Source organism: Myxocyprinus asiaticus, chromosome 10 (assembly GCF_019703515.2).
Source record: "Myxocyprinus asiaticus isolate MX2 ecotype Aquarium Trade chromosome 10, UBuf_Myxa_2, whole genome shotgun sequence".
In the NCBI taxonomy this organism is placed as follows: domain Eukaryota; kingdom Metazoa; phylum Chordata; class Actinopteri; order Cypriniformes; family Catostomidae; genus Myxocyprinus; species Myxocyprinus asiaticus.
Window position 1 is genome coordinate 37,578,241 of NC_059353.1, and position 21,373 is coordinate 37,599,613.

The window sequence follows — 21,373 nt, forward strand, 5'->3', positions numbered from 1 at the left end:
ACAGCGTTCTCTGTCAAGTTTCATAGTCAAGTCAAATTTATGTTTGTTCATGTTTGTAGTTAGGGTTTTTGGATTTCACATTTGGAAATAAAACTCCACTTGGGTTCATCACACATCATCATCTCTTCATCTACCTGTTGCCAGCATCGTTACAATTTCCCTGATAAACATAAATATTATATATATATATATATATATATATATATATATATATATATATATGTTTATATTATACACACATTTAAATTTAACTTATGCAATTAAACTTTGTGAAAATACTGCATGTTTTTGCACTCATGCTAGTTTTTGATGCTCTTTGCAGATGCTGGACAACTGTGTCCCGTAATTATATCAAACGTCTATTTTGTGTGTGTGAATGCTGTTTTCTCGAGATATTAGATCATTTAAATGTATATTTCTAAGTAGGAAAACAAAAATTCACAGTATGCCCACCTCTTCAGACACTACTACACCACTGGGTGTACAAATATGTATGATTTTGTGTGTGTGTGTGTGTGCGTGCAATGCTAAAGACCCAATGAAATCAAAATTGGTGTTTTGTGTCCTTTAATCCATGTCCATTAGCTTTGAAGCCATCTAGATAACAGTGTACTTATAAATGGTGACAAATAACTTTTAGCAGATATACCAATTTAAAATTGGAATGGACAAAATTTTGGAAATCAAAAATATTGATGACTCATCTTGCTCTACAATGGTCTCTAGAATGAGAATGCCCGTCCCCCAATAGGCGCAACAGTGCCGATCACTTTTTCAGCCATCTTGATTCTGGAATTGTTTTTCACATTTATGACATCCCTATGGAAAAAATAAAAGTCTCCATTAAAGTGTTCTAAGCCACGAACCAAACCACCCAGCTCTGAGGTAAATCACAAGATTACAAGCTTTGATTTGAAGCAATAAAGTATTTCAAAATCGACAAAAAGACAAAGATACAAGACTGTGTACTTAACATCTTACATGAGGTAGTGAACTACAATCCCATGAAGCATTGAAAACGACAATAAAAACAATGGAAACATTTTAAACTATTAATTTTAAGTTGTTGGTTATATGTATCGAAAAATATATTTTATGTTTATTGCAAAATATTCAGATATGGGGAGGTTGAAAGAACCAGTACTTCGATACCAAGTTGAATTTAAATTAAAAAATAATTTGACACATTCGGGTAAATCTAGGATCCATAATTTATCAAATTTAAATTGTGATATTTCCTAGTTTAATAATTAAACCACAAAAGGATGCAATTTAATTAATTTACTGTCTGCATGTGCTGCAAGCTTTTCAGTGAATGTGTAAAGCCTCATATGCTAAAAACTTGCACAGTGCATGTTGTGTAGATGACAGAACAGAGCACTTATTCATTATGACACGAGCAGAATCTGCAGAATATATATTTATCTATCTAATTAAATCGCAGCATTTTGTGCTTTAAATATTACACTGGGCCAGATAAACAACTGCTTTTCCAGAGATGTGAAGCTGCCGTCAAAAACACACATTCTGAGAAGGCTTCATGTCAAAATAAAAGCCAGATTCAGCCTGCAACAGAAATATCGCACTACTGTATAGTAAAATGTAATATTAACTGTAATTATTATTAATAATAAATTATTGCTATTATTAACAATAATATTAATCATCATATTTAGCAATATCTCTCAAGAAAGAGTGCTGTTGTACTAAATAAATGTTTTCATCAATTGTTTATTTAAACTGTGATGCTTTGTTGTGCAGCACTTTATTTGACATCAGGTTTACAGGTATCAGTACCGAATACTGAAATTTTGGTATTGTGGCAACCCTATTTATATATATACAAATATTTTAGTAGTTTGAGAGAGTAGGGAGACCGACCGATGGCTGTGACGTAACTAAAGCCTCTTGGCTATTTAAAAAAGGGGGCAGGCCCTCCCAATATGTCCCACCCAAATTTCTTGTTTCAATAGTAAATACATCAACAGAGGAAATAAAACTGTACTAGTCAAGATTTCATAGGACCTTTCTCTTCCTTCTCTTAGCAGTGACCCATGAACACCTGAAGGACCGAAGTTTGTTTGGCCTACCTCCACCTCCGCCTGGTGCAAACCCCTCTGATTACTACCACTTCATCGCCAGTCACCGCAGCCCTTATGGAGACCTGCTCATGCAGTCAGGAGCTGTGGCTCATCTCCCTGACTACATGAGCCCAGTGGACAGTAAGTTACCCACATCTAGTACTGCACTAACCAACACACAATAAATCCACACTGTGACAATAAAAAGAAATGTGTCATTTTCTCGATGTAGAAATACTTCTGCGTGTCCCAGTTAAATGTGCAAAGACAATTAGAAGGAAGCTGTTTGCAGGTTGAACTTACCAAAGGGTGTAAACACTGTCTCTTTGGCACTTTCAAAACATTGTGTTGTTTATGTGGCTCGAAATGTCAACTTCTGGCTCAACCAATGATGTGAGTTTTGAGCAGGGCCTGACTGTGTTTAAGCAGTGGCAGACAGGTGGATTGTTTGGGAAACCTGTTTGAAAACAGTGATTATTCTTGCAATTACATTTGGTGCTGCTAGTGCCACAAATATTACACACTTCGCCCTCTCAAAGAAAGACAGTGGCTAACTGGAAGGACCTAAACTAGATGCAACAAATAAATTACATATTTGCTACGCTCAGCAAAAACGATTAAAACACATTGATTGTGTAGAAATTTATGGTTTACAAGATTTCCACATCAAAGGACAAGGCTTTCTTTCTTCACCTGTAAACACAAGAGTTCTCAGCAATATATTAGGTGTTTCTCTTACTGCCTCTAATTCAGATTGGCTGCAGGTGTGATGTGTTTTATAAGTATCATTCTACACTTCCCTTCAACCTCACCTTAAAAGGGAGATACAGTCTAAAGGAGGGAGACATATTTTTGCTGTGGCTGTAGTGTAGGCTATGCCAGGTCTTTCATCTCTGTTCTTTGTTTTCCAAGCAGTGTTATGGCAGCCATGTACCCCCTCCTGCTTCTTTGTAATGTGATCCAATTAGTCATGTAATGGACTGGTGTACATTCTTGATCTTATAAGGTACAGATTACTCCTTGGCTTAGTGAAGTGCCATTGTTAAAAGATACCCAGAGGTTTACGATTGCATTTCCTCTGTCATCATGTAATACTGTATCTAGGGGTTAAACAGGGTGAGCAGGTTGTATTTTAGATCTCACACTGGGATGGTGCCAAGAAGGTACATATTTTCAAAATCTACTAGTCGGTGGGTTGCCTGAACGACTAACTGACTAATAAGTTTTAAGGAAGCTCTTTATAATAAGGCTGGTTTCGAGGTTTACTTGGCCCCCTTCCGATGCAATTCTTAGGGGGCATTGCCGTTGACATAAGACACATTCTTGCATTCAAAGCAAACGAGAAAGAGTGCAAAAGAATGTATGCAAAAACAGCTGGCAAAACAGGTTGGGTACCCTTAGACTAGTTGGTTATTGTTGGAGGACTGGTTAACTATTTGACCACTGTCCACTCATATCTAGCAGTTTATTTATTTACAGTTTTCAAAGGAAAAACTCCAAAGAAATACAGCATTGTGAATGAGTAACACTGTGAGAAGGATTGAAAGGGAAAACTTTGAAAGTCAGTGTTGGATGTCTGCTCAGGAAATTTGTGATTGTAAATAATTAAGCACATAAGCTGGCACGAACACTTGTATATACAGTATGCCGTGCTGCTTTGATCCAGTCCTGCCACCCACAGTAACTCTCAGTGCTGTTTGTGCACAAATCCATGCATCCTCTCACATTGCATATTCCAATTACTCCTCCAATCACTAATCAAACATGGACCTTTGCATTTTTATGACTGTAAACATGAGAGTCGATCATGAGAGTTCCAGAATCTCTGACCACGAAGACTGGCCGCCGCGGTGCTGATTGCCCACAGTTTGTGTAGTGAGGCTTGTTAGTTTAAACACCTACAAACAGCAGAACAGCGCTGGGCTTTTTCCTCTGCGGCTCATGTCTTTGGCCGTCTCCTCTACCGGGATTGATGTGGTCTCACTCTGGGCACTCAGGTGTCCAGGGCTCTCTACACCATCCCACAAACACAGGGCTTGCATTGAAGGTGAATGCCAGCTCATGGCACTGTGGCAAGGCCCATGAATAAAGCCCCCCTTCAGCAGAGCAAGGGGCTGATAAATATGCATTGCAGAGCCTAGCGTTTGTCTTGGAATGGTGCACCGATAAAATTCATATGCGTATTTAAAAATCAATTTATGTTCTAATAAATTCAGCAGACCTACCACAAGAGTGAGCGTTCAGCATGCACAAAGTGGCCCTCTTGTTTTTTCCCTGACGATTCCCATTTGCCCATTAGCTGACTGGGAGAAAAGGTTTAGGTTTTCCTGTAAATGGTGATCTTTGTGGTAAAAATGCTAAATGTGCACATGGAAAATCTGTCTGACTTGTCACTAGAGCCAACATGTGTAGCACTGTAAATGTTTTCAGACAGCCTGCTATTTTAAATGCACAAATTGGTCAAACGAGATGTTAACTGGAGCCGTGCAACGTTCAATAGATTGTAATAGACTTCACTGTAAGGCAAAATAACATTCTAATTTGTTGTTCAAGTGAGTGTATGCATTTTAGAATTTCATATAGCTGTAAACCTTACTGTAAAACTGTACTTTCTCCAGTTTGACTTGGCATAACTTTCCTAAAAGACCAAGCTATTTATATACTTATATACTATAATATACATTGACCACAAAAAGTATTTGAACACTTAAGCCACACTTAAAAATGTATGAAAATATACCATATTATTGTTAAATATTGTAATTATATAACAAAATATCAACCCAAGTGGCATTTATTGTGAAGAAATACAGCACAAACACACAATGAATTTTTCAGAGATAGTTCACCAAAAAATGAAGCATATCTCAGTTCTGTAGTTCCATATAACACAAGTGAATGGTGACCAAAATTTGAAGCTCCAAAAAGCACATAAAGACAGCATAAAGTAATCCATACAACTCCAGTGGTTTAATTAATATCTTCTGAAGCGATCCAGTCCTTTTTGTATGGGAACAGACTAAAATATAACTCCTTTTTCACTTTAAATCTTGAAATCAGCTGCCTCCATGGTGATCATGATTTCAAGCTCGATTACACTTTTTAGCACCATCTAGCTTTCTGTTTTTGCGTCAAGCACTAGGAAGTGTAATCGAGCCTGAAACCATGATCATGCCTAGAGACTGCAATGGCAAGATGAACAGTGAAAAATTAGTTACATTTTGGTTTGTTTTCACCTAAAACTGATTAGATCGCTTCAGATGACATGGATTAAATCACTGGAGTCGTATGGATTGCTTTTATGCTGCCTTTTTGCCTAAGTTTTGGTAACCATTCACTTGCATTGTGTGGACATACAGAGCTGAGATTTTCTCCTAAAAATCTTCCTTTGTGTTCTGGAGAAGAAAGAAAATCACATACATCTGGAATGGCATGAGGGTAAATGTTGAGAGAATTTTCATTTTTGGGTGAATTATTCCTTTTAAAGTCATCGCAAAAATGGCTCAGAAAAGTCAAATTAGTTCTGAGAAAAGGTCTGGCATCATTTGGTTGCAGATGCCTCTAGGTTATATATTTTGTTCTTTAATGCAATGAAATTCATACATTTTCATGCAATAAAATTCATACATTGGACAAGTGTCCGAATACTGCATTTATTGAATAATGAATACATACCAAGTTAAGTAAATATTCCAACAGAATACAGTACACACATGCAGTAGCTTTGGTAACAGTATAATAACAGTACTTAAGAGTATTTAAAACAAATCTCTTGTAATTAAATATGCTTAGTATATACCCCCACATCAGTCTTTCATGACTTATATGAGCCAACGCTTAAGACATAAGAATGATGGATTATCACCTCTGTCTTGAATTTAAACCCCAAAAGCTTTGAATGCATGTACTGTTGCTCATCCCTGCAGATACATAAGTACTCTCCTTTCACTGCTTCTCTTGCCAATGATGTGAATGCCAAGTGCATTTGCCCCAACAGGCCCCAAAATAACAAATGGCAGCAAACAATGTAAGGAGTCGGCGTCAGCTATGAGTGCACGTCTTGCTGAAACACTCCAGTGCTGTGCCAAGTGCATGTGCATACCAATGTCGTGCACTTAACATGTTAATTATGGTCTGTGTCTGACAGGGCGACATGCCAAGTGAAAGCACAGTCTCCACTAAAAACAACACAGCAGCAATTCCCCGTCACAGACATATGGATTTCTACTGAATGTAACATGTTCCTCAAAAGGTTAGGGCACCCAAAAAAGAAAATTCTGTCGTCATTAACTCACCCTTATGTTGTTTTTTTTTTTTTTTTTTCTCCCCAGTTTGGAATGCCCAATTCCCAATGCGCTCTAAGTCCTCGTGATGGTGTAGTGACTCGCCTCAATCCAGGTGGTGGAGGATGAATCTCAGTTGCCTTCGCGTCTGAGACCGTCAATCCACGCATCTTATCACGTGGCTTGTTTAGTGCGTTACCGCGGAGACATAGCACGCGTGGAGGCTTCACGCTATTCTCTGCGGCATCCACACACAACTCAACACGTGCCCCACCGAGAGCGAGAACCACATTATAGTGACCACGAGGAGGTTACCCCATGTTACTCTACCCTCCCTAGCAACCGGGCCAATTTGGTTGCTTAGAAGACCTGGTTGGAGTCACTCAGCATGCCCTGCATTCGAACTCGCGACTCCAGGGGTGGTAGTCAGCGTCAATACTCGCTGAGCTACCCAGGCCCCCCTCACTCTTATGTTGTTACAAAATAATATGACTTCCTTTCTTCTGTGGAACTCAAACTGGATGATAGGCAGAATGTTAGCCTAAGTTAAATTTGACTTTCATTGTATAGAAAAAAGATGCAATGAAAGTGAATAGTGACTTAGACTAACATTCTGCCTAATATTTTCTTTTCTGTGCCACAGAAGAAAAACAAACATATGGGTTTGTAACAGAATTTTCCTTTTTGGGTGAACTGTCCCTTTAAGCCCTTTTTGTGCACTCTCATACCCCTATTCCACTGAAATAATGTTGGTTCAATCTTGTTTTGTTTTGCATCAGTCTCTCTAGATTGAGTTGTTGTTGTTCTGACAACTTCATGGACATTATATCATCCCTTGCCTCTGATGTTATTGGTTCGTAGTTCAATGGTTTTAAAGGGCCTGTGTAGAGCCAAAGTTTTGGCCTAGAACCAACCTTTTCTGCTATGGAAACATGGGGAATGGTTCTAGATTGAGCTCCAGCACCCTATTGTTTGATAAAGGGCATCAGTGAATCTTTTGTGCATTCAATGTTATAGTAGTCTCACTGAAGTGCTTCTCAATGGGTGTGATGGGAAATGCAGGCCTTACGGCCCCTGGATGGATGAATGCATGAATAAATAAATCAGAGGCTGTCACTTACCACTAGGGATGTCAAGGTCTGAGAAACAAATTGTGATTTATCAGTTTTACAATTATTTGGAAATGTTCTTATGCAACAGCACTGAGGCAAAAAAGTCATATCGTATCACAATTAAATATGTTAGCGTATGCATTTCCTAGGGATATATGGCGCTAATCACCGCCTTCCAAAAGGAACACTAATAAGTACAAAACAAATAAATAGGAGTTATTTAATGAGAGATGCTCCATCATAGGGCACAACACCGCTTATATATATATATATATATATATATATATATATATATATATATATATATATATATATATATATATTAGAGCTGTCAGAATGAATGCGTTAATGCATGCAATTAATTAAAATAGTTTAACACATTATTTTTTCTTAATTGCGATTAACGCATTTACTGTTAATTCAGCATAAACACTGGTGTGGAGGGCATGTGTCCTCCCGTATTCATTACACTGATGTACACACCACAAACAGACAGCGCCAGAGTCCTTCTACCAAGACGAGCCTACAAGTTAAGCATTACAGTATATGGCATAACGCGGTGGTCTCATAGACATTCTATAGGTGGTACTGTTGTAACACTCTCCTGTGATGGAGCCTCGGAGGTTGTTATCTTAGTAAATAAAATAATCTCTGACAGCTCTTCCCTGTCAGTGATAAAATGATGGAGAAAGGAGCTCTTAGCACTATTTAATGTACAAAACAAGCCCAGATGGGACTTGTGATAGAAATCAAGTATTGTTCAGCCAATGTAAGGCTCATTTTAATTACTACAGAAGCACACAAAATCTTAACTAACCTCAAAACACTGAATGAGACGTTTTGGTCTGCAAGCGCTGCTCATGGTAAGTTTAATGCGGCGCTCTGACGCAAATCATTAATACAGCTTCACGATTGATGTAGGAAAGCGGATAGTTACAGTCTACCGGCAGATTAATATTGTGGAGGATGACAGTTTAAGTGATTTAAAGCCCATTGCAATGAATATGCAACCAATGGGGAAACTAGTTCTTTAAATTAGTCAAACTCCCACTTAGACTTTACTAAACGTTTAATGTTACTTGAATTGGTGCTATTTGAGTGCATTTCTTTCTTTATACTGTGGAAGGCTTTGTTTGGAAAATGTTAATAAAGCATTATATTGTTACATATTGTTTTGTTTTCTTTCCTAAGATGGAAATACATTTATTTTGACAAGAAAATAAGTATATATAGTGTAAAATTTCAGCACTTTCAAAATATGTGATTAATCGCAATTAACTAAAAAAAAAATTAAACAATTAATCGCGATTAAAAAATGTAATCGACTGACAGTACTAATATATATATATATATATATATATATATATATATATAAATGTTTGTTTTTTTTGTTTGTTTTTTTTTTGTTTTTTTTTACAGCCAGACACTGCCTGAAAGAGCAGGATAATGTGTTGAACAGACCTCTCTTTTAGCAATGGCTCAATTATCTGCTGCTTCACTCTGCACTGAGGAAGTAAAGGGGCTTGCAGCCTGTTACAGTGCCTAATTGAGTTGCTTACACAGGAAAGTTTTAAGAATCTGAATGGAAAGAGGGGAAAACAAATGTTGAACTCATTTGTGTGGCATAGCCAGCGGGGAACAGTTCAGGGTCCCGTGATAGTTGCAGCTGCCAAGGCAAACGTCTGCTGTCTGGCTACAGGCAGGACTCTGGTGTTTGAGGTTTTACAGTGTTTCAGGAGAGGGATCTTGTCACTGCTACAACTTGGTCCAACACACAACCCTTCATATACACTCATTCACATGTGCAGGCAAAGTAGGATAGGATTCTGGAGCCCGAAGGGTATTTGGTACAAAATGTTCTCATAGAAAAACTTGATGTCATTAGTCAGATTTACCAGTAAACATATACTCTTTTCCCATTCTGAAAGATCTAGACTTGCCTTTTGTTCCTTACTTGTATGGCAAGCCACATTTATGTGCAAGTTATGAATTGAGCTGAACATGAATAAATGGATGGTTAGATTCATATATTCATTGATCTCTCAAATTAAAATTCATTCAAATTAAGGAAGAGAGGGAACAGAGGATTAACACCTTCCAAATAATGTTTTTTTTTTTTTTGGAATCCACAAAGGCATCCTAATAAAAGCAGAGCAGATGCCTAAAATAACTGTCTCTTTTGTGAACGTGTCGAAGAGTGTCTGTAATTATAAAACCGTATATCAGGCCAGATCCTCAATTAGAAGCACCTCCTCCTTCCCACCATTCTCCATCCCACAGGGTAGGCAGGGTTGCCTGATCCAGTCTCAGCCACCACAGCCTCACAGCCCTGCACATCTGGATTAGCACTCTCCCAGGAACCTGTGCACCCCTAAATTAGAGATCCTTCCTATGAAAACAGACCATCACAGAGTGTGTGGGACTCAGCAGATGGAGGAAAGCCAAACATTTCTACCCCCTGGTGTTCTGTTCACTCTGTGGGCAGCGGCCCATCAACATGGCAGTTTCACAGCAAACTATACACTGATGAGCCAAAACATTATGACCACTCACAGGTGAAGCGAATAACGTTGATCATCTCCTATCAAGGCCACATGTCAAGGTCTGGGTAGATAAAATGACAAGCAAACAATCAGTTCTCGTAGTCAACATGTTGAATGCAGGGGAAATGGGCAGGAGTAAAGTCCTGAGGGACTTTGACAAGGGCCAAATTGTTATGGCCAGACAACTGGGTCAGAGCATTTCTGAAATGTCAAGGCTTGTGGGGTGCTCCAGGTCAGCAGTGGTGAGTACCTACCAACAGTAGTCTGAAGAGGGACAAACCACAAACCGGCGACAGAGTGTTGGGTGCCCAAGGCTCATCGATGCACGAGGGCAACAAAGGCTATGCCGTCTGGTCCGTACCGATAGAAGGTCTACTGTGGCACAAGTCACAAAACTTTAATGATGGTTACGGGAGAAATGTGTCACAACACAATGTATCGCACCCTGCTGTGTATGGGGCTGCGTAGCCACAGACCATTCAGAGTGCCCATGATGAACTCTGTCCACCGTCGAAAGCACTTACAATGGGCATGCAAGCATCGGAACTGGACCTTGGAACAGTGGAAGAAGGTCACCTGGTCCGATGAGTCCCGTTTTCTTTTACATTACGTGGATGGCTGTGTACGTGCGCACCGTTTACCTGGGGAAGTGATGGCACCAGGATGCACTGTGGGAAGACGACAAGCCAGTGGAGGGAGTTTGATGCTCTGGGCAATGTCCTGCTGGGAAACCCTGGGTCTGGCCATTCATGTGGACATCAATTAGACATGTGCCACCTACCTAAACATTGTTGCAGGCCAGGTACACCCCTTAATGGCAGTGGTATTCCCTGATGGCAGTGGCCTTTTTCAGCAGGACAGTGCGCCCTGCCACACTGCACACATTGTTGGGGAATGGTTTGAGGAACATAATGAAGAGTTCAAAGTGTTTCCCTGGCCTCCAAATTCCCCAGAACTAAATCCTATTGAGCATCTGTGGGATGTGCTGGACCAACAAGTCCGATCCACAGCAGCTCCACCTCGAAACTTACAGGACTTGACCACAGGACACCTTCAGGGGTCTTGTAGAGTCCATGCATCGGCGGGTTGGTGTTGTTTTGCCGGAATGCGGAGGACCAACAGTATATTAGGCAGGTGGTCATAATGTTGTGGCTCATTGGTGTATATCATAGGTATAGAAAAACAGATTTTACAGATTTTAATTTATTTTTAAAAAATGGCAGTCGAGCAAGATTCGAACCCGCAACCTCTCGCACTTAAAGGGATAGTTCACCCAAAACTGAAAATTCATTTACTCACCCTCATGTTGTTTCAAACCCATATGACTTGCTGTCTTTTGTAGAACACAATAGCAAATGCTAATCAGAATGTTAGGGACTGAGACCAAACATTCTGCCAAACTCATTTTGTGTTCCACGGAATTTTTACGTGAAATATTCCTTTAAACCAAAAGAATATTCCTCTGAGCCCCATTGACTCATACTCAGTTAAGGGGCTGAGCCCTCCTAAGACTGAAATCCTAGAATCACCCCTGCTGTACATTTTCTGAGACAGAATCTATTGAGGTTTTTATGTGTACCGTATTGAGCCCTTCCTTCCTGCCCATTGAGATTTAATTCAGTTCTGTTGAGGGACATTCTTTGTTTAATAATAAAACAAAATTAAGAAACATATTTCAGCTTTCGGTCACGGCTTTGTTTTCTTGTGGTTCATGGTCTGATTCCAGGCTGGCAAGTTATTGCTGCTTCTCTCCAAGCAAAGCCAACCTCCTGTTTCTTTAAACACTAAATGGAATGTGAAATGTATTTATTATTTTTGCTAAGGGAACAACTTATTCCTAAATTCTATTCAGGGTTTCTTTAGAGGTTTAATGAAGCACTAAATGTGCATACAGGCTTTTGGACCATACATAAGATAGAAAAGCTTGCAAAAAGAGGGAAGTATATGCTGTTCACAATGCACATCAAACGATTGTCTAAAGCAGGGGTTTTAAACTTGACAGACCCAGGGACCCCTACCCAAACAACTAGATTTTCCCAGTAACACTTAATAATATCTACAATTAATAACATTAACAAATATTATTACTACAGCACTATTATATAAAGCTTATTATTACTATTGCATTGATTTAGTTAATAACTTAATAAACAAATAAATAAAAGTGTTACCTACAGTTATTTCTCAGTTGAAATGCTGTTGATATGATATAATTTAATATGAATTTTATATTATATATAGTATAGTATAGTATTTTTTATATTTTTAAAAAATTCTAGATATCTGTTTTGCATATCAGTTCATGGAAAACCTGGTTTAAAACTTTGGTCTAAAGAATGGCATTTGTATGGAGAATGGTGTTCTAATTAAATGGTCGGAGGCTAACTTTGACAGGCCTCTGTTTGAAATGGCATTGATTTTTTTTTTTTTTTTTTTGTGAGGTGCTTGTGTTTGTGCGTAGTTTAATGGACCCATTACATGTTTCCTGTTTCAAGCACCTTTGGTGATGCTCCCCTGGAGGGCATGAAAGCCTCCTGCCCGGCTGATGTTCTCTGTCTTCTTACACCAGGACTAATGCACAGCACCTGTTGAGTACAGAGCAGCTGGACATGCATGCACACACACATAGAAACGTGGCTAAGGCTCTGTAAATAGAGGTCCAACACTCAGCAATTGGTGTGTAAGAGTAAAGTTAAACTCTTGCACCAAAAAGTTGTAATTTAGTAATTTTTTAGTCATTTCGTAATTTTCCACCCTCTTTCTCACCCTTAAAGTAACAGGCTGTTTTATTGCTACTGTACCTTTTAGACATGTACAGTATATAAAACCCACTTACTTATAGGTTGTGGTTTTGCTTTGAGGTCCAGTAGAGTTGGCAGTTCCCCATCCTTCAATAACAGCCTCTTTGCAAAGCTTCCATTAAATTGTAATACAATATAACCTGGGCTGAAATGTGCTGAACAAACTATTCGGGTCAAACAAGCCATTTTTGCAGATTTGTTTCAATAAACTGCCTTTTAAAATGTCCACGTAGTACATTGAACTCTTTGCTTTACCCTGGGCCTTTAAGGAATAAGGATTTAAGGAAATAATTACCCATGAAAAAAACATTCTAAAAGCATCTAATTCAAATCTTCTCTCAGTTAAATGTAAACTGTTTGGCATTCTAAACCTTTTTTGCTTGTATTACAATCAATGTTGCTTAATATTCTCTATTTGGCATGCTGCAGATTCACACGTTAGGTGAGATTGGTATGATTAGGCTGATAAATTATTCATTGTGAGAGCTGTAAACAGGCAGTATAGCAGTAATGCTGGAGATAAAGTGAGCTGAGCGTTCCATTTCCCTTGTCTAGTTCTATGTAAGGTGAGAGTAAAAAATAATGTCTTTTCTCTTCAGTGACCCGTTTTCCAAGTCCCAGACTGACGCCGAGGTTGAACAGGAAGCGAGCGCTGTCCATCTCTCCAGTTTCGGATGCCAGCATCGACCTACAGACCATGATCCGCACCTCACCCAACTCTCTGGTCGCCTACATCAATAACTCCCGCTCAAGCTCGGCCGCTAGCAGCTCTTACGGACACCTCTCCGTCGGAGCCATCAGGTACCATGCCTTTTCGCCAGTCTGTGTAATGTTCTTGTACATATCTTTGACTTTTTGTTTGTAAATGTTATTGCAGGTTGCCCATTGTTTGAACGAACTCAAAATCTGACTTTTTCTGTCTTTCATTTCTCAGTCCGTCCTTTACCTTCCCACATCCTATCACGCCAGTAGCATACCACCAGCTGCTGTCCCAACAGAGGGGTCTGAATGCTTTTGGCCACACTCCCCCACTCTTACAGCCTCCCTCCTCACTAAGCAGCAGGCAGCAGACGCTGGTAGCAGCTGCCGCCTTGACCAACAACAACAGCACCGACACCAGCACAGAGTTCAACCAGGTGATTTTACAGAGATTTATGGTTTCGACATATGTTTCTATATGTGTTCTAGACTCAGGGTTCCCATAGTCATGGTAAACTTAAAAATATCAGGGAATGTTATGATTGTTGTTTCCAGGCCTTGAAAAATCATGGAAATATTATACTCAAGTTATACTCTAAAAATAGTTTAAGATATTGGCGCATTCAAATCTCACAGTGATTTTTTTAATTTATTTTTTTTATGTTTATACACTAAAAAGTATCATTTTTAGTGCTGTCAGTTGTTTCAAATGAAATTTGACTATATACACTTCTTTTCTTGTCAAAATGCATTTATTTCCTTTTTAGGAAAGAAAGCAAAACAATATGTAACAATATAATGCTTCATTGTGTGGTGGTGGCGTAGTGGACTAAAGCACTGAACTGGTAAGCAGAAGGTTGTTGGTTCGATCCCCACAGCCATCACTATTGTGTCCTTGAGCAAGACACTAAATCCAGGGGGATTGTCCCTGTAATAAGGGTCTGCCAAATGCATAAATGTAAATGTAACGTTATTAAAGGTGCAGTATGTAAGATTCAGAAACCCTTGTTATTAATGACACCTGTGGCCGTTAACTGAACTGTAGCCAGCTACCTGTTGCTCGCGCTCGAGCACACACTCCATAGGGACACGAGCGAGCGAGCATCGACTAAAACAATGACGTAACGTACAAAGTGACAGCGTGATTCACCGGCATCATGCTGACAGATGAGGTAGCATAATTAAAATTACACAGTTATGATTGTTTTACTACAAACTTTGAGACTGCATATTATATTTGACTCTCCAGTGCTGGAACAGGGCTAAAACAAAGTGTGGATATAGGTCTGACTATGCGAGACTGTAGTTTGAAGTAATCACTTTTCTTTGCATGATACATTGACTGCATTTATACGATAGCCTATGTCGGCGTTAGCTAGCTAGCTTGTTTTATCAATAGCTGTTAGCTAAATTTGGTGGATGATGACAGTAGCTGTTTATAAAATAGACTGTACATTATAAATATGTTGACACAATTCAGTATTGATGTGATTCCATCACAACTGTCATTTTGATATATATCGATGCGCCATTGTTTTATAATAATAGAATGTATACATTTTCTGGATAACCAAGTTACGTTACACTAATGAATGGGTCTTTTTGCATTATCTTGAACATTGTCTGGCATTCATTTTATGTGTTATTGTAGTTTAGTTAAAATTACACAGATCAATCCTTATGGCACTATATTTCACATGCTTTGCAGTTATGTAAGCTTTCCTGTCCAATAAGAAGAATGTCAATTCAGGGTTGGTTTTGATCCCCAAAACCAAATGAAGTTCCCTCCAGGAATCAAATGCCCTGCTGATGTTCACTCTAGTTTTCGTTTGACCACGATCACATTCCCACTTAGCCAGACTGGATTCAGTAGATAAATGATAAAAAAAAAAATTTTTGTGTGTGTGTGTGTGTGTGTAGGAGTCGGTGTTGTGCTGGGAGCCAGACGTTTGCTGGATTCCATCTCTAAGATAACGTTAACTAGTGTTGCAGACTGTCTGTTGACGCGGAAGAGAAGCTATTACTGAGGCAATGATCTCGGGAGCGCGCATAAATGTCACATCCTTTGGATTTTCCCGGCAAAAGCGACCCACTCCCTTCGCATGAAAGTCAGTCTACAAGCTTTAATAGGCAAACTAGGAAGTCCGAGAAGGGCTCAATTTTTATGTTGCATTACACATTGGCAAAACATTTTTGTACATATTGCACCTTTAACATTTTCCAAACAAATCCTTCCACAGTATAAAGATAGAAATGCACTAAAATAGAATAAATTCACCTAATTGAATTAACTAGTTCCCCCATAGGTTGCATATTCATTGCAATCTGCATTCAATCTCTTAAACTGTCATCTTCCTCAATTTTAATCACCCGGCAGAGTCTGGCTATCTGCTTTACTACAGCAGTCGTGAAGCTGCGTTCATGATTCGTGTCAGGGCGTCAACATCAGCGTCAAGCACCGCTTTGATCTCCACAAGCAAAAGGCGCTGCAGACAACGTCTCATTCTGCATATTCATGATATTTAAGACTTCACCTGCTTCTGTGGTAATTAAATTGCACCTTACAGAGGCTGCAAAGTACTTACTTTCTGTCACAAGTCCCATCTGGGCTTGTTTTGTACATACAGATGGCGTTAAGATGTCTTTTTTCCCCATCGCTGTTGTGTGTGTGTTGTGGTTTTTGCGTCAGTGTAATGACTTCCGGGCAGACACATTGCACAGTTTCCACCCAAGTCCCACCAGTGTTTATGCTGGTTTATGCTTTATTAACGGTAAATGTGTTAAACTTTTTTAATTAATCACATGCATTAATGCATTAATTTTGAGAGCTCTAATAATTTTACAATTCAATCATATTATTTTATTTTTCCAAGGATTTGTACCTGATACCAGCAATCCCTATTATACAAGGTTCCCACAGTCATGTAAAATCTGGAAGGTCCAAGGTTTAAAAATGGTGTTTTCCAGGCCTTGAAAAATCATGAAAATTCATTAATTTTTAAAAGTCATGTACATTTCTATAATGAATATACATTATTCTAGTTATACTCTGCTCAAAAGAGTTTCACTGGTATATTATATTATTGTAAGACTTGTAGGCCATAGTGAATCCTGATTTGTGGGCAAATTTTTCTTTTAATTCTTAATGAATCAGTCGAACCGATTTGGTCTGAATGATTAATTAGTGAATCAGTCTAAATTTAAATGATTTATAAAATGCTTATCTAGTTATCACAATAAATTGGAAAAGTCAAGGAAATTCATTGGTCGAAAGGTATGGAAATCCTGTAGAAAGATTTAACCATCCCTACAAACCCAGCCTGGAAATTCCTGCTGGTCTAAGATGGTATTTTCAACTCTGTCGCTAACCAATTTTTCCCCAACTCTATCTTCTATACAAGTCTTTCCCCCTATGCTGTGTAATGTTCATCAACCAAAGATCCAACAGCTTCTGTCACTGCAATGTAAACAATGTGGCCATCCAGAATATAAACTTCCTGTGCCGCTCTTACCTACTCTCACTCTGTCCGGACAATCGCCAAATCAGTTTTCATTGCAGTTTTAATTCTGATCTCCAAAGCACATACACACACAGTTATGAGAAACACATTTCCTGCACTTTTCAGCAAACCATGTCATAGTTATTGAGTTATGGAAAACATGGGCCTCTGCCATACTGTATTGGCTGGGAAAAAAGGCACAGACTTCTCTTTACTCTGTTCCTCTACGGAGAGCCTGTATGTTCCGAGAGCCTATGCTGTTGAATTATGAATCCATCTGAGGATCAAAGTATGTAGCTGCACTCTGGGCATAATAATTTCTTCCTTTTCATATTTCCATCTGACATATGCTCATAGTGCAGTCTAAACTGTTTAGTCTCTGCGGCGAGTTGCTTTGTAAAATATGGCATCTGGAGTGTGGTGCCTTTGTAGGCGTGAAATCACCACTCTTGCCAGCAGCCAGACCGTCGACATGGTGCCTTCTATGACTCTATTTTTCTTGTTCTCTCTCTTACCTATTGGGGTTTTCTCTTTCAGAATACTGCTGGAGACTCAGCCGTTAGCAGCACAGTCAACCCAATGATAATCAAGAGGTCAAAGGTAAAGACAGAAGCAGACGGACCCCACCCCATCTCACATGGTTCTCAGGTTTGTGGAGTCAATTTCATGTTCATTTACACATTATATCATATCAGTTCGGTTTTGTCATACTGGTACACTGTACAGATAGTAGAAAAATAATAAAGTTTTCAGTGCATAAACTTTTACTGTGAGAAAGAGGGCTGTGCACTGAAATGTCCACTGTTACTCAAACACAAACAAATAGACAATAAAATAGAGACAAATGAGAAACTATGTATTTATTTTGAGTCTTCTTTTATTTGGGAAAAATCAGGCCTTTTTGTTGCCTAACTATAACAAAGTCCCTCTATCTTGTCAAGCAGCTATTTTATAAGTACAGCCCTGCCAAATTTCCATAACGTGTTGGTCAAGATAATGTTTTAATAACATAATTCAACAATTTCTTTCAAGCGTAATCAAAATTATACCTAAAATATACCTTAAATATGATTGATTATTATCATTAATAATAATGAATATTAACAATAATGTTAAATGATATAATCTTTGGTACACATCTTTGGTTTTGTGTCAATGAAGGGGTACTTCAGCCTTACTTATGTTGCTGTGGGGGTTCTTATGGCAAATAAGGTTGGGAAACACTGTTCTAGATTACAAAAGTGCTACAAAAAATGGGAATTGGCTTAAAAGCAGAATGTGAATGTGAAAGTACAGCCATTTTAAGTATTGACTTTTTCTATACAAAAGTTACAAAAATTTAGGTAGATTTTCCACTTCTCATGGTTCCATCAGAATGAAATTTCAAAGGAACTGTTATCAGTTGTTGCTTAAATGCTTTAACCTCATTCCCTTTGACTGGATATCACACAAATTAGCGTGTGGGAGGTGACATTAGATGTGGCCATGAAGCATTCCATTCCCCTGCCTCATTAGAGTTTTAAACCATTTAAGTTTGAAGTTTATTAGAGCTCAAAAGCATTTGAGCATTCCCAGACCCTAAGAGAAACATGTGTTACAATATTGTGTTGGAAACTTGAGCACCAACTACAGTTCCCAGTTATAGTTGACTAAACTAGACCAGGATCAGTTCCCATAGTAAAGAAAAAAATCGCAAATGAAGTCTCTTTAATATACCATGAATTCTGCTCAGATTTTCCAAGATCGCATAGTATGTAATCAAAAGTCAAATATTTCAATATGAACTCAAACATTTGTCATCAAGACCAAATTAAGCTATGCTTATTTTTATTGCTCTATACTCTTACTGTAAGTAAACATTTTTCTCACTTGTTTCCATTTTTATATCTCCTAAGGAAATTTAGGAGACAAATTGGATTCTTGAAACATAACTGTTAAAGGGATATTTCTCCCAAAAAACAATTCTACAGTTTTGCCATTATTTACTCACCCTAATGTCGCTCCAAACCCATTTGACTTTCTGTGGAACACGTAATGAGTAATTTTAAAAACTCAATTAACCCTCTTCAAGCTCCAAAAAAAAATAAGACCACCGTAAAAGTAATCATCATGACTCATACATTAGATTCCAAGTCTTGTGTGGTGAACAGACCAAAATTTAAGTCATTATTGTATATACACTCACAAATCAAATCATTAATAAAATGCTGAAATTAAATATAGGGACTACATTGATAACATCAAACCTTATTGGTTTATTATATGTAATATAATATGCAAATGTAACATACTGCTGAAGTAAAGTTTACTGATGCTATTTCCTGTACAGGATCATATGGATTTGAGGGAGGAACTTGATAAAGATGAATGCAAGCAAGAGCCTGAGGCTGTATATGAGACCAACTGCCACTGGGAAGGATGTTCCAAAGAGTACAACACCCAGGACCAGTTAGTTCACGTAAGTCGCACTCTTCTAATGAAAACCTATTTGGTCCTAACCCATTTTCTTTGATTTTTAATGTCCTCTAAATTAAAAAATAAATAAAAATGGTCTGTTCCAAAACCTAGTGAGCTCCCTTGCTGTCTCCTGCCTATATAGGCAGCTACCTTCTGGTTGGAACTCTCTCCATAGGCAGCAACTCCATCCATATATATTGGGTAAAACAGTCAAGTGGTAATTAGATTTATATATGATATTTATTTATACTTTTTCAGTTTCGAATGAGTATATTAAAAATTTTGGGTTGCCTTTGAGCAATGCATTCCTTCTCTGCAAAGTGTACATGCAAAGCTGGCATAGATTTTGGTCAAAAGAGGATGTCTTAGGAGCTGTTTAGACCGAATGCATTGTTGCGCTAAAAAAAGCTAGATGCAGCACAAAGAATAGAAAAGAACGCAAACGTCTCGAGACATATTTTTAAATGTTGAAGTTCTACTAAAAGTGCAGTTTCTCACCTTTAGGTTTAGGCAGAGTAACTGATTCTTTCCTGTCACTGACATTGTAGGGTTAATGAGCATGTTGATACCCGCAGAGCTCCAGCCAATCTCACAGAATGCCTTCAATTATCACATGTACACACACACACAAGCACTCACATTTGTAAGGCCCCTGTCTCTGTATGCCCTCTGGCCTTTGACCTTCCCCGAGGCCATGTAGTAAATCCTTCTTCATGCCAGCCGCTCTGGAGTGGCCATATCCACCTCTGACACCTCAGCCCCTCTGCTAGGCGTTATTAACAATCTGAGAAGCACACTGTGACAGATACACTTGGGCCTTGAGTCAGACTCACTGCCCTGACTGGAACAAGCTGAGCCAGTCTGGCTCCTCAAGAGATTTGGACATGGAGCTGAGGAATCATCTGGGGTTATGGATCAGTGAGCCACCACCATTCTCCAATTCCACAACAAGCCCAAACCAGTCCAAGCTCTGATGCTTCAGCTAGGAGATATTTTCAAGAACACACACTAGACTGACATGAAGACCCAAACAAACATATCGTCCACAACCATTCAAAAGTTTATAGTAATCATAGTAATAATTAAGAATGAGTGGATGTGCCCAAACTTTTGACTGGCAGTGTATTTTAAGATAAACTGTTGTTGGGGATTTCAAGATTGCTGTCCATTATTAATTGGAACATTGAGAAATAGGATAAAAGGTTTTTGGAAAGCGAGACCAAGTGGGTAAGGTATAATTGCAGCCTGAGTTCACTGAGAAGAAGAAAGAAAGTTGTGGAAACAAAGTAACTTTTAGAGACCAGAGCAGCACTGAGGGTCTGGACTTCCTCCCTACACACACTATTTAGTCCTAAGGCTATAGTCTGTGCTTTCTCCCTGCAGACTAAATTACATACTTCAAAAAACAAAATAATGGCATGGTATTTGGTTTTATTTTTTGCCATCCACTGGCCCATTGAGCAATAATTATGTGCAATACACAGCTTAGTCTATTTATAGATTTGTATTAGTATGTATGTATATATATATATATATGTGTGTGTGTGTGTGTGTGTGTGTGTGTGTCTTATTGTGTATTTCTATATATGCTAATATATTCTATTCACTTTTTATTTTTATTCTATTTTTTTATCGTCTCTGTCTTGTTGTATTGTTTGTGCACTAGAAGCTGCTGTCACCAAGACAAATTCCTTGTATGTGTAAGCATACTTGACAATAAAGCTTATTCTGATTCTGATCTTTCATTTAGGATTACATTAGAATTACATTTCAAGCCGCAACAAACCCAGTCCTTTGTAAAGAAAAGAAAAAGAAATGGGCTATGTAGTATACTACCATACTTCTCATGCTATTTCTGCAGTAAATATGCACACACTGGGCACTTTATTAGGAACAC

The 21,373-nt window shown here is 38.5% G+C and overlaps 1 protein-coding gene across 4 annotated transcripts in view; it reads left to right on the plus strand.

The window, feature by feature from the left end:
• LOC127447085 (zinc finger protein GLI2-like) overlaps positions 1-21,373 on the plus strand; it is a 109,954-nt gene that overhangs the window by 78,104 nt on the left and 10,477 nt on the right. For 2 of the 4 annotated variants that reach the window (XM_051708607.1, XM_051708605.1), the window contains 5 exons: positions 2,046-2,222; positions 13,420-13,621; positions 13,755-13,956; positions 17,557-17,667; positions 19,349-19,477. In XM_051708607.1, coding sequence (XP_051564567.1) covers positions 2,046-2,222; positions 13,420-13,621; positions 13,755-13,956; positions 17,557-17,667; positions 19,349-19,477 — 821 coding nt within the window. Of the gene's footprint in view, positions 1-2,045; positions 2,223-12,548; positions 12,607-13,419; positions 13,622-13,754; positions 13,957-17,556; positions 17,668-19,348; positions 19,478-21,373 lie in introns of those variants that run through there. The other 2 variants (XM_051708606.1, XM_051708608.1) reach the window with 2 other exon arrangements.